Source organism: Natrix helvetica (genome assembly GCF_964273705.1).
Source record: "Natrix helvetica genome assembly, chromosome: 2".
Lineage (NCBI taxonomy): Eukaryota > Metazoa > Chordata > Lepidosauria > Squamata > Natricidae > Natrix > Natrix helvetica.
Window position 1 is genome coordinate 51,036,602 of NC_138552.1, and position 12,731 is coordinate 51,049,332.

Sequence of the window (12,731 nt, forward strand, 5' to 3'; positions counted from 1 at the left end):
TGATAAATTAGGGGTGTGTTTTTGGATTTGCACATGCCAATCACTTTCGCTCCCCTTTTTCTTGGGAGTGGGAATAAAAGTTTTAGCACCAACTGGGTAACTGACCCAAGTATCTCCATTCCATTCTCAAAATTCTTTTAACTAAGAAGTCATTAACCCAGTCACAGGTTGCGCTTCCGGTTCCGGCGGCTGACGGCGACGGGCAGAGACTGCTCGCCCCGCGCATCCCCGGTGGGCTCCCCACTCCTTGGGGGGCACAGGACGCCCCGAAGAGGAGTTCTGCCGGAGGAGCGGCACGGCGGGAGGACCCCTGCATCGGTGACGGCCATCGGGGGGCTCCCGCTTCGCTCCAGGCACCGAGGAGCGCAAAGGGGAGGCGCGAAGCGTCTTCGCTGTGAGGCTGTCCGGAGAAAAAAAGATACTTGAAGGATGCAGCGGCGGTGCAGTGAGGCGTAGACTCCCTTCATACCTATTACCAATTCTAAAACCTGTCAGTTGTGCTAATTAGAACTTTTGTTTAACTTGGAGAAGTGCGGCTGGAGGCAAGGGGGATTTCCCCCCCCCCTTGGACAAGCGGCTAGAAACAAAAGTGCTCGTAGCCCCAGGGAAGGAGGAGGGGGAGAGCCAAACCAAAGAGGTCACACTCCAACTAAATGGATCTTCAGACTTAAACCCTTAGGCTTTAAGAAAATGTGATCTTTGGGAACTTTGAACTCTGAAAACTTTATTTGTTGCCTCAGTACCCGAAGTTGGCAGGGCAAGATGGCACACTTCCGTTGTCTTCATGAAAGCTGAACTTGACTCCACCTATTAGCTTCAGGCTTCCGGTCTTTGTCTCCGTGTTATTTGGATACCTCTCTTGTGGATTGTTTGCTTTTGAACTTTCTGGAGTGAAAAACGTCTGTTCCCTGCCAGGGTGATTAGAGAGTTCCCTCTTGCCTGGTCTCTCTACCCCCCGAACTCTCTTGGCTGCTCTACCACTCTGACTGATTCTTCTCTATACTGACTGGACTCTTTATTACTAACAATGACATCTAAAAGACCACCTCCTGGAAAGTCCGGCTTTGCTGCCTCTGCCCCGACATCTACAACCTCGAGTCCGAGCACGCAATCAACATTGACAGCTTTTAAACAAGTTAAAATGCCGGACTTAGAGTTTCATCAAATGTTTCAGCAAATTCTACAGGGACAAGAGGAAATTAAGAAACAGCTGAAGGAGATGAAAGAAGAAATTAGAGGGAACCAGGAAAAAATTGATAAGAACTCACAGAGATTGGATCTCTTGGAGCAGGGGGCGGCTGAGATGAAAGGGGGGGGTGGAAGGCGTGCAAAAGGGAAACAAAGAGCTTGACACCCAACAAATGAAAATAGAGTTTGAGAGAATGTCCTTTTATCTTAGATTTCAGAATGTGATGGAGACAGATGATGAAAACATTAGGGACATCATGACAACTATCTTGGCTGAGTATACCCAGAAAGAAAAGCAACAGATGGGGTGGGAAATAGACCTGGTCTATAGAGTGAACTCCGCATATGCTAGAACACACAATGTCCCCAGGGAGGTGCACATTAAATTTCTTAGGAAAAGCACAAGAGATGAAATTCTGAATACACAAAGGGGACAAGCCCTGATATACAAAGATAAGGAGATAACCATACTGAAACAGATCCCCAAGAAAGTGAGGGAGAAAAGAAAATATTATTCGCAATTGGCGAATAAATTATACCAGAAAGGGGTGTGGTTTTGTTGGTTGCAGACTGAAGGTATGTTAATATTCTGGGAGGAGACAAAGGTCAGAATTAACACACCCATAGAGGCACAGGCCTTTATGGAAAAAAATAAATTACTCCTAGAAAAACCAGAAGACATCCCAGTAGATACACAAGACACGGGAGGGGCCGGAGCACTGCCAACGGGGGGAGATGGGGCGACATCAAGAAAGCTTAGATCACACAAATAAGTAAGAAAATCCACATGATACAAATTGATTGAAATTATTTTTAATTTATCACACTGACTATATGTTATTATGTAATATTTGAATGCTATGCAAATGTATACCATGAGTCTGGAGGGGGCGTATACCTACCGCAGTTTGCGGCTGCCACAATTTGTAACTTTCCCCATACCTTTTCCTTTTGTAAAACACCAAAAAACCAATAAAACTTTGTTTAAAAAAAAAAACCAGTCACAGGTTGGACACCATCACACTGAATGGTTTAATAGCTGCTATTTGTGAGATACAACCAATCAGTGCTGTGAAGGTGTATTCTAGGCTGTTCCGGCAGTGATGGTCTCCTTTATTATAGTGACTCAACATATTTCTTCTATGAAAGAAGGAGGTAATCATTGCTTCTTATTTTGGAGAGCAAATTCCTTCATGAAGAATACTGTCAAAAAATCAAATTTGATATGAAGTCAGGTTTAACATATCTTTCTCTTGATATCTAATAAGATTTGACCAAGAAATGTTTGGCTTCTAGCCTGAATATGCAAGAGGGACATTTTCAGTAGAACACAATCCATAATCATTTTTTCTGAGGCGATACTAGAGTAATTGCTAAATATTTAACTTACAATTTAAATCTATGATACACCAGTATAAATGAAATACACATAAGTGATAAGTGATACACCAGTATGATAAGTGATACACCAGTATGATAAGTGATACACCAGTATAAATGAAATACACATGGGAAGTAACAGACTCAAGCTCAACCCGTCCAAGACTGAGTGGCTGTGGCTACCGGCGCCCCGGTTCAACCAGCTTACCCCATCACTGGCCATTGGGGGCGAACGTCTGGCCCCCGTGGATCGGGTACACAATTTGGGCGTCCTTCTGGATACCCGGCTGTCCATGGATGACCATGTGACAGCCGTGGCCAGGGGGGCGTTCCACCAGGTCCGCCTGGTGCGCCAATTGCGTCCCCTATTGGACCGGAGCGCCCTTCGCACAGTCACCCATGCGTTTGTGACGTCCCGGCTAGACTACTGCAACGCTCTCTACATGGGGCTCCCCTTGCGATGCACCCGAAGGCTGCAGCTGGTTCAGAATGCGGCCGCGCGGGCAGTCTCGGGAGTCTTTAGCTACTCCCATGTAACACCTCTCCTGCGCGGGCTACACTGGCTGCCTGTGGCTTTTCGGGTGCGTTTCAAGGTGTTGACCATCATCTTTAAGGCGCTCCATGGCACAGGACCTAGTTATTTGCGGGATCGTATCCTGCCCCATACATCCCTTCGACCGATTCGCTCACACAGAGAGGGACTCCTCCGGGTGCCGTCCACTAGGCTGTGCCAGCGGGCGGCGCCTAGGGGAAGGGCCTTCTCTGTGGCGGACCCAACCCTCTGGAATGACCTTCCCCCCGACATTAGAATGGCTATGGATCTCCGCTCCTTCCGTCAGAAACTTAAAACCCACCTGTTCCAGCTAGCCGGCTTGGCCTAATTCCACCATTCCCACCTCAGTTTTATTTCTACATTTTATGATTGGTTTTATGGTCTGTTTTTAATTTTTATAAATTTGTACAGAGGTTGTTTAATTTGATTTTTAGCTATGTATACGATTGTTTATATGGTTTTTTAATTTATTCCTGTACACCGCCCCGAGTCCCTCCGGGGAGAGGGGGCGGTCTAGAAATCTAATAAATTATTATTATTATTATTATTATTATTATTATTATTATTATTATTATTATTATTGCATCAACAGAAGTGTATCACAGCTGCCAGTTGTTTCGCCGGATTTGGCATTAATTACTAGTCGGGCCCCACCTATTATTATTATTATTATTATTATTATTATTATTATTATTATTATTATTATTATTATTATTATTATTATTATTATTATTATTATTTAATAAATCTCACAAATTACCCAGGTAGCTTATATATTTGCTATAGTCATTTTAAATATTAAAGAACTGTATTAGCTTGAGATTCAAGTGGTATATGATTCTTTTTCCTACAGGGCAACATTTAACTATATTGACAAGTATGTGACCTTTGATTAACAACTGAACTCTATTTTCCAAGATTAGGAAATTTAACCAAATTTGCTTATTCCTTTTTGCCAATAAAAAATTGATAAGATTTTGAGATATCTATTATTCCCTGGTGAGATCCTGTTTCACATCTGGATACTTACCATCATATCTTCCCCCTCTTTATCCTAATTTGCTTGCTGATTTTCTGGTTCCAGTTATAAGAAGTCAGATATCGAAAGCAGGATTTGTATAGCGAAAAGCCTGATCTTGCTCTATCGCAGTAATTCTGGTCAACATTGCATATTACTGGCAGTCCCAAACTAGTACACCACAAACAATGTTGCTGGGAGAAAAAAGGTAATAACAAATCTCCTGCTTCCTTCCAACATCCCACATAGTACGCTATTGGTAATAGGAAATGAGCTACTAGATGTTTGATTATGTGGGTCAACCAGTGAGGAAAGTGAAGAGGGCTGCAAATGGAGATTAGAAGCGGAAAGTAGCAGATTGCTAAATAGCTTGACATTCATAATAAGAGTAAAACACAAGACTTCTTTTTATTTAATTATTGAATGTACCAGCTACTTAAATATAATATCTTCTATAACCAGGGAGATAAAGGTTGATATAAAGATTGGCATAAAGAATTTTCCTTTCCAAAGGAACTTTTAAACTTCACTTTCCTGTCTATGGCTCCCTGCTGCTTTGACTTAATATTGCAAAGTATTGTTTTAAACTGTTTTTGGGTCAATATTTTAATATTTTGCAATGGGTTTTTTAAACTATAAGTTTGTTTTGTTTTAGTTTATGAACACTGAGAAATGGCATGGATTAAGAATACAGTTAAGATTATGAATCATGGAAGTAAAGACTCAGAAGTAGAGGTGCTATTCTGCCAGTTTGCCCCAGTTCGGGTGAACAGGTAGCGGCGGTGGCGGGAGGCTCTGCCCATGTGCCCAGATGTTATCACGGACACTCTGTGCATGTGCAGAAGTGCTGTGAGAGAAGCGCGTGCATGTGCGCGCTCCCGATTCCAAATCAGTAGCGAAGGTAAGAGGATTTAATGCCTGGTCAGAAGGGAGCACAAAAATCATCCAGCACAAGCCTGCACAACTTGTAAAGGGCTACATTTATAGGTTCAAAATAAATATTTGAATGAGCCTCTTCTGGACATAAAGAACCCACATCTTCCTGCAGAATTCTGAAGGTCCACGGTCCCAGCCTGGTGGCCATTTTATTTCTTGCCTATTTTTCTGTGTGGATTTTCATTTTCCATCTTTTTGTAACCACTTTATCCAATAGGACGGTACACTTCTGAAAGCGATATATGGAGCTATGGAATTTTCCTCTGGGAGACTTTCAGCTTGGGTGTATGCCCGTATCCAGGCATGACTAATCAGCAAGCACGGGAACAAGTAGAGAAAGGTAATTGCATGTGTGTGTTTGTAATGAATATGTATTAAGTAATTCCACCTGATTATTTGTATGGCTTTTATAAATTAGGCGGACGTTCTAACACCGAACAGGAGATAATTCAGCATAGCTGAAATCATATAGCAGGAATTCATGCTAGATGATACATTTTGCTATTTGATTATTAGATAATCAGCATCTTACAATAAAAGTCATTGTACAAGGCTAATCTTTAGCTATCAGTAAGTTTTCAGAAGAACAACTGGACATTATTTGATGAAGTGGACTTTGGCTCTTAAGACTGACCTGCACATTAAGGCTGTGCAGCAGCTTGAAAACAGTTATGCAGGCCAAGATATGCTTCTAGATGTGCTTCCATAGCATTGTTTTCTATCCCTAGAAACCATAGCATTATTCCCATAAGGATTGCGCAATGGCATTCTGTAGCTGTAAGTTGACCCCAGGTCAAGATGGATTTGGTTTAAGGAGTTGCAGGCAACTGTGATTTGCACACCCAATCACAGTTGGTCCAAATCACTGTTTTGCCTTCAAATATGAAACATTGCACCTGACTTACATTTCTCCCATATGCCATTTCTTACATGGTGTGCAAACGTACATGCACACATGCACATGCGCCCGCACACTCTTATATTTCTAAATATTATTAAATAAGAGCAACAGAAGGAACCACCTCAGGGGTAAAACGAAGCTGGGTGACCTTGGGCCACTCGCTTTCTCTCATTCCCTAGGAAGCAGGCAATGGCAAACCACGTACAAAATCTTGCTAAGATAATTAGGGACTGTGGCTTTCTTTCTAAGACAAAAGAGAGAGGAGGGCAGATTCCATTTTGTCTTTGTCTTCCTGATTTTTCTTCGGGGTGTGGGGGTTTGCCTGCAAACCAAATAAAAATGAAACTCCATCAACAGCCTACTGAATCTGGACACCCAGGCAGGATAAGTAAGGCTACTTGATTTATGAGGTTTGTTTTGTTGTGGACTGAGATCCGGGCTGTGCAAATGTCTTCCGGTCTAAATGTGCGCAAGGGATCTTGATCTGAAAACAGCCTTTGACTGAGATCAGCTGCTTTAGAAAAGAGATTTTAATTTCATCTCCCTTTTCTTTGCCTTCTACATTTTCTTCTAGGTTGCTCACTATATGTAATCACAGTTTAATTTTTTTAATAAACCAGCAGGTGGTGGTCATCCTGGGAAAGAGATCTAGGTTATAGCATTTGGCTACCTGCTAGGTCAAATTACACTGTGCAGTGTAAAATATTCTGCTCCCTAATGATTTAACATAATAAACCCCAATAAATACCAAACGAATAGCAAAAAACATGTATAAATATAAATCATGCTCAGGGCCCACAACCCAAAAAATCCCAGACCAGGCTCATCTGTCATCTCGCATCAAGACCAGGGAAATATCCCAGTCTTTGATGCTTTGTGGAAAGCAGTCCTAAAATCTTGAGTGGGGAGGCTGTTCCAGAGGGCAGGCACTGCAACAGAGAAGATCCTGTTCAATATTTTTTTAAAAAAATGTATGTATGTATTGGGGTGGGGTTCTGGCAGAGACTACTGCCAGTTTGCTCAGGGACCCGACATGTGCTTTGCGCGCATGCTCAGTATAATTAAAATTGCTCTGTGCATATGCAGAAGCAAAAAACACCTACAGCACCGCCGGGAGAACCGGTTCGAGGGCGTGGCAGACCTGGATCACTGCTGGTTCCAGCGACCCAGGCTGCCAAGCTATTACCGGTTTGACCGAACCAATCCAAATCAGTAGGAATCCACCACTGGTATGTATGTATAAGTCATATTGTATAGGAGTTGTTTCTAAGTAGGTTTAGTCATTTAAATTTAAATTGTACTTTCTCTTCGATTACATTTCTAATAACCTCTTTTAAAAAATACATACTAGGCTATCGAATGTCAGCACCTCAGAAGTGTCCAGAAGATATCTATAAAATAATGCAACGATGTTGGGATTACAATCCTGAAATGAGACCAAAATTCAGCGAGATTCACAAAGAGCTGTCTGCACTGAAAAAGAAGGTGACATCATGAGAAATTAGTAGGACTCAACGAACAGGACTTCCTTTTTTGTAGAAAAGTATTATTTTTCCTGTCACAAATCCGACACATTTATATCACATTTCTTCTGATACTCTTCTTGGATTCCTTTTTAAAATAATAATAAAAAAACTGCTCTATTCATGTGTGCCCAACCTGAAGAATGTCAAAATATCTATGATAAAAAAGAGTGTTCTGTTAAGTGCTTTTTATGCTGTCATTTAGGTTTTGTGTAAATAGATAAACATGTAATATATGTGTAGAGTTAGGAAATTCTGGCTCATTTAGCTATTTCTGTGATAAATCCCAAAGAATATTTTGGGACCTTTGTTTATCCTTTTCAATCCATGCACTTGCAACAGTCTTAGTATAAGCCCAGTGGTTCATGAATCATTCCCATGAATTTTAAAGCTAAAGGCACAGTTTTCAATGTATCTTTTGAAGAAGGGAACACACACATGCAAAATCACCAGCTGATGCAATACTGAATATGTGTTTATTCAAGAACGTTATGTAAGGATATGCTTGTGGAATGTGGGAGTTTGGACACATGTTTTTTAAAGACATTTCAATATAGTAATTATTTCTAATATTGGATATTATTTATTTGCATCTTTAAATGAGAAAAAAGAGGCACAATTTGCCAGAAACTGGCAAGCACAAATCAATTAATAGTGTTTTTTTTTAATTTTCAGGAATATATATATATATATATTCAAAAGTGAGAGTTACATGTAAAGCAAGTGCTGAGAAGTGTTATCTTTCAGAAGAATGGAATATAGAAATAGACATTTTTAAATGTGCACATTCAGTAGTGCAGTCAACAACATCTTTGCAAATGAAAGTAGTGTATGATTAAGGTAACCAGTAGCATTGATTTTATATCAGAAAAGCAAAGTGAATTACCTAATTGGAAACTTTGTGAATTGATGTTTTAATTCTGTATGCCTCTGGGAGGAAGGAATACACACACATTCATACTGTATCCACTATCAGTTTCTCAGCTGTGTTTTTTAAAAAAGGCCCCGAAAAGAATATGGTAGTAAAAAAATTACTACCCTTGAAAAAAGTAGTTTGCCCTCTAAAACAACAAACTTGAACAGAATGCAATTCCATTTTTCCAGTTAAGCTCAGTATCTCCATCCTTTATTAAATTGATATTTGGATGCTCTGAGACTTATCAATCAATAATCAGCAAAATTAATGACTGGATTCTCCCTGAGATTTTCATGAGAATGACTCTCCCCCCCCCTCCCCCCCGGTTATTGGTTTCATCCTGATTTCCTGAATCCGTAGCTGGTCAGTTCTGTTGCAAAGCATTTCAGATTATACCTCAGAAGCAGCCAAATGCTAGTCATGTTGTATCAGGAAATCAGGCACTTCCAGATGAAGCAATGTGATGTTTTGCTCCTTGAAATAGGTGAGAACCAAGATGTTGGTGAAGTTTGTGATTGCAAAACATCTCTGTTTTGCTTATCATTCGGGGAGAGCACTTTTGGTCTTTTGTGCATGTGTCTTGTGGTAGTACAGAATGGTGATGTTGAGCAAGACGTATTCTACTTTTAGACTAGAACAATTGATGTCATTTATGTGATAAAATTAATATCAGAATAAAACAGTAAAGCATTATATTGGAGGAAAACATTCTTCATTGCAGATGAGCTTGTTGGTAACATAATGCAAGGGATATCAGGTGAGTGTTGCCTTATATACAAAGATTGTTTTATAGTTCATAATCCAGTAAAGAGGTAAAAGAAATGAGAAATAAATGTAACATTGCAGTTTTTAGGTATAGTAATGGGCATACATAGATCATAAAAAGAATAGTCAGCAAAAGTAGTAAAATCGATTATTGTGATCCTAAAGGGATCCAAATAGTGTGCCTTTAATCATCGGCATTCCTTTATTAATTAAAATGCACAAGGACTGAATCCTAACACCATGGAGGGAAAAACACCACAAATTGCCCAGTTGCACATTTTCGTCTATGCATTCACTAATGGGTAAATGTCAGGACAGAATGTAAAGAATGTATTTCCTTGTATTCATGATGTTTTTAATTTTTCTTTTCAGGGTTACTATTTTTATATAGGAGAGATTTTTCCATTTTTTAAAGTCTTCTGAATGTATTCTGTCTTGCAACATGGGAAAAGACAGCACTTTGTCTTAAATTGATTAAAAGGGCACCTTGTCCTCATCTTCTTGTATAAATGTAAAGGATACTGCTATTTATATTTCATTTATGTAAGCAGTTAAAATTTGCAATTCATGTCAGACTGCTGCTCAAATTTGAAAACATTTCTGAACATAATACCAGAACATTGAGCATTTGTTTGCCTGTCTCCTGTCTTAAAATCAGAGGTAATCTAAAATCAGAAATTAGAATGTAGTCAGGGCTCATGCCCAAAAAGTAAGTTTAGCTAATTAATATTATATTTTTCACACATTCATACAATCTACTCTCTTAGTTTGTAACTTAATTTGTAAAACCAGTTTTGCCTACCATATAAAACTATTTAAATTATGTGGTAAACCTATATCCATACCAAATGCATATAGTTATTTCCTTTCTTAATGAAGTAAGTGAAAGTTTTCTGCATAATTAGAAAATCTATTGTTCCAGGATTAATGTAGTTCTTGTAAAAATAAAGTTAGAATCTCTCTACTATTGCTGGTAATATGTAATACTAAATAAGCATTTCTGTTGCTTCTTAACAATAAATATTAGCAAAATTTGAAAATGCAAGAAATGAATAAATTATGAACAACTTAACATTTACAACTAAAAGCCAAAACTTTGAATTTCAATAATTTGAAATTGATTTGCATTCTATACCATGCTTCCTTATAAAAAAATATGTTAGCGTAAGGCTCTTGCCAAAAGCACATTATTCTGAAATACAACTTCCATATACCTTATATATAAAAAAACAAAGTAAGAAAGCATTAAAGGCCCTCGTTCATTCAAGATTGTTTAGCAACTTTCCATTTTTGAAATATTTGGGTGTATTTTTATTTATGGATGAAGGTACTTATATTTAACAAGTGCTACATTTTTTGTTATTTTTGAATGTTGACGCAGATACTACCGTTTCCCCCCCAAAATAAGACAGGGTCTTATTTTCTTTTGCCCCACAAAATATGGCCTTGGGCTTATTATAGGGTGAGGGCTTATTGTTTTGGGGTTGCCGGGCAGCTGCACCCTTGCGAACTGGCTCTCAAAGACCATGCTCATGAGCAACTGCCCGGCAAACCCCCTCTCCAGCTGGGCAGGGGTCCATGCACTGACCTAGGGGCTATCCCTAAGGGACCAAGGCACGTTGCGCTCTGCCCGCTTCCCAGCTCCCACGGCTTGGCACATTCGGGACACCCCCTAGATCAGTGCATGGAGCTCTGCCAGGCTGGAGAGGGGGGTTACACAAGCACCTGTTCCGCCCCCAGCAAGCATGCCTCCCAGCCTCACCATGCCCTGGCCCAGCTCTCCCTGCAGGGCCAGGGCAGCACACTGCCGCCGTGCTCCGAGCATAACTTCTTCTCCGACTTCCAAACTCCAAAACTTGGCTGCCAAGTCTTCCAGCAGCGGCTGCTCTAGGAGTGCTCTCTATGTTTGTGGGCTGGCTGCCGGACAGAGAGTCTTCCGGGCAGAGAGCTTCCGGCAGCCAGCCCACAAACATAGAGACCACTCCTAGAGCGGCTGCTGCTGGAAGACTTGGCAGCCAAGTTTTGGAGTTTGGAAGCTGGAGTTTGGAAGTTATGCTCGGAGCATGGCGGTGGCGGTGGCCTGGTCCTGCAAGGAGAGCTGGGCCAGGTCATGGCAAGGCTGGGAGGCATGCTTGCAGGGGAGGAACAGGTGCTCGCGCAACCCCCCTCTACAGCCGAGCAGAGCTGGCCTAGGGGGTATCCCTAAGGTGCCAAGCCGCAGGAGCTAGAGGGCGGGCAGAGCGCCACGTGGCTTGGCACTTTAGGGATACCCCCTAGGTCATAATGGCGCTCTGCCTGGCTGGACAGGGGCTTGCCGGGCGGCTGCTCATGAGCATGGTCACATCATGGTCTGCTTTGCCCCTGAGGTGTGCCCGGCTCTTCGGGAGCCCGCTCGCAAGGGAGCAGCCGCCTGGCAATGTCAGCGCCTTTCCCCCTCCAGCTCCCGTGGCTTGGTGCCTTTGGGATACTGCTAGGCCGATGAGCAGTGCTCTGCCTGGCTGGAGGGGGGTTGTCCAGGGGGCTTGTTTTCAGGGGTGGGCTTATATTTTTGCCTACGCGAAAAATGTGGCAAGGCGTTAGTTTCAGGACAGGTCGTATTTTCAGGGGAATATGGTATAAGAAGGTTGAAAATAGCAATTTTATGAAGCTTGTTTGGTTAGAAATGTTCAGTTAATCTGTTAAGTTTAGGGAAGTGAATCAACTGATTACATCAATGGTTGAGCCTGGTTGCATATTACTGGCTGTGAAACAGAAGGTAGTAAGTAACAATTCACAGGTACAATTTTTATATATTTTGCTAGCTGACTAAAAGATTTAGTACATTTTGTTTCTTTAAAATTAACAAGAGCTTTTAACCCTACTATTTCTAGATATCTGGAATTTGCAGACTTTAATTAAAGGTGGAGCTTTTCTTCCTTAGTTATTTGCAGTGAGATAACTGCTTTTAGCTTTTGCAAGTTGCCAGGATTAGGAGGAACCCATTCTGAACTGGGTTGGTGAACGTGAGGAATTTTTCCCATCAAAAATTTCCTTCTGCTTCCAAAACCGCTTCTTATTTCCCAGCCACTGAGCAGCCTGCTCAACAGGAAGTTAAGGGAGTAGGTTGAAATTGTATAAAAAATTTCAACTTTAGTTCTATAAAGTAATTGTTACAAGCATTGTAGGTCTTGTGGAACTCATGCATTTTCATTGAGTTCTAACAGATTTTGTTTCATGCAATTTAAGAAAGAATGTTTACTTGTTTGTAACTTTTTCTCCTCTTAGTTGTTAAAACATTAGATCTTGAAACTGAATAATGTGCAAAAACTGTGCTTAGAAAAGTTGAATTCCCTGTTTTATTTTTGACAACATTTTAGTATTTAGTATAAGAAAAAGAGAATATTTTTTTTCTGGCAAGAGGGAAGCTATTGAAAAGTAGGATGATAAAATAAGGGAGATCTATATCCTTTAAACAAGTTTGTTTTGTGCAATTTACTGTGGAGCAATTGAACAGTGCAAACATGTTATTGTTCAGTCTATTGCACCACAAACTTAACAACCTTGAATTGAAG

At 40.7% G+C, this 12,731-nt stretch overlaps 1 protein-coding gene across 4 annotated transcripts in view; it reads left to right on the forward strand.

The window, feature by feature from the left end:
• Positions 1–10,915, forward strand: part of FER (FER tyrosine kinase) — a 144,279-nt gene extending 133,364 nt beyond the window's left edge. For all 4 annotated transcript variants that reach the window (XM_081940239.1, XM_081940236.1, XM_081940237.1 and 1 more), the window contains 2 exons: positions 5,293–5,415; positions 7,328–10,915. In XM_081940239.1, the coding sequence (XP_081796365.1) occupies positions 5,293–5,415; positions 7,328–7,473 (269 nt within the window). In that variant the 3' untranslated portion in view covers positions 7,474–10,915. The remainder of the gene's footprint in view (positions 1–5,292; positions 5,416–7,327) is intronic.
• Positions 10,916–12,731: the final 1,816 nt, after the last annotated feature.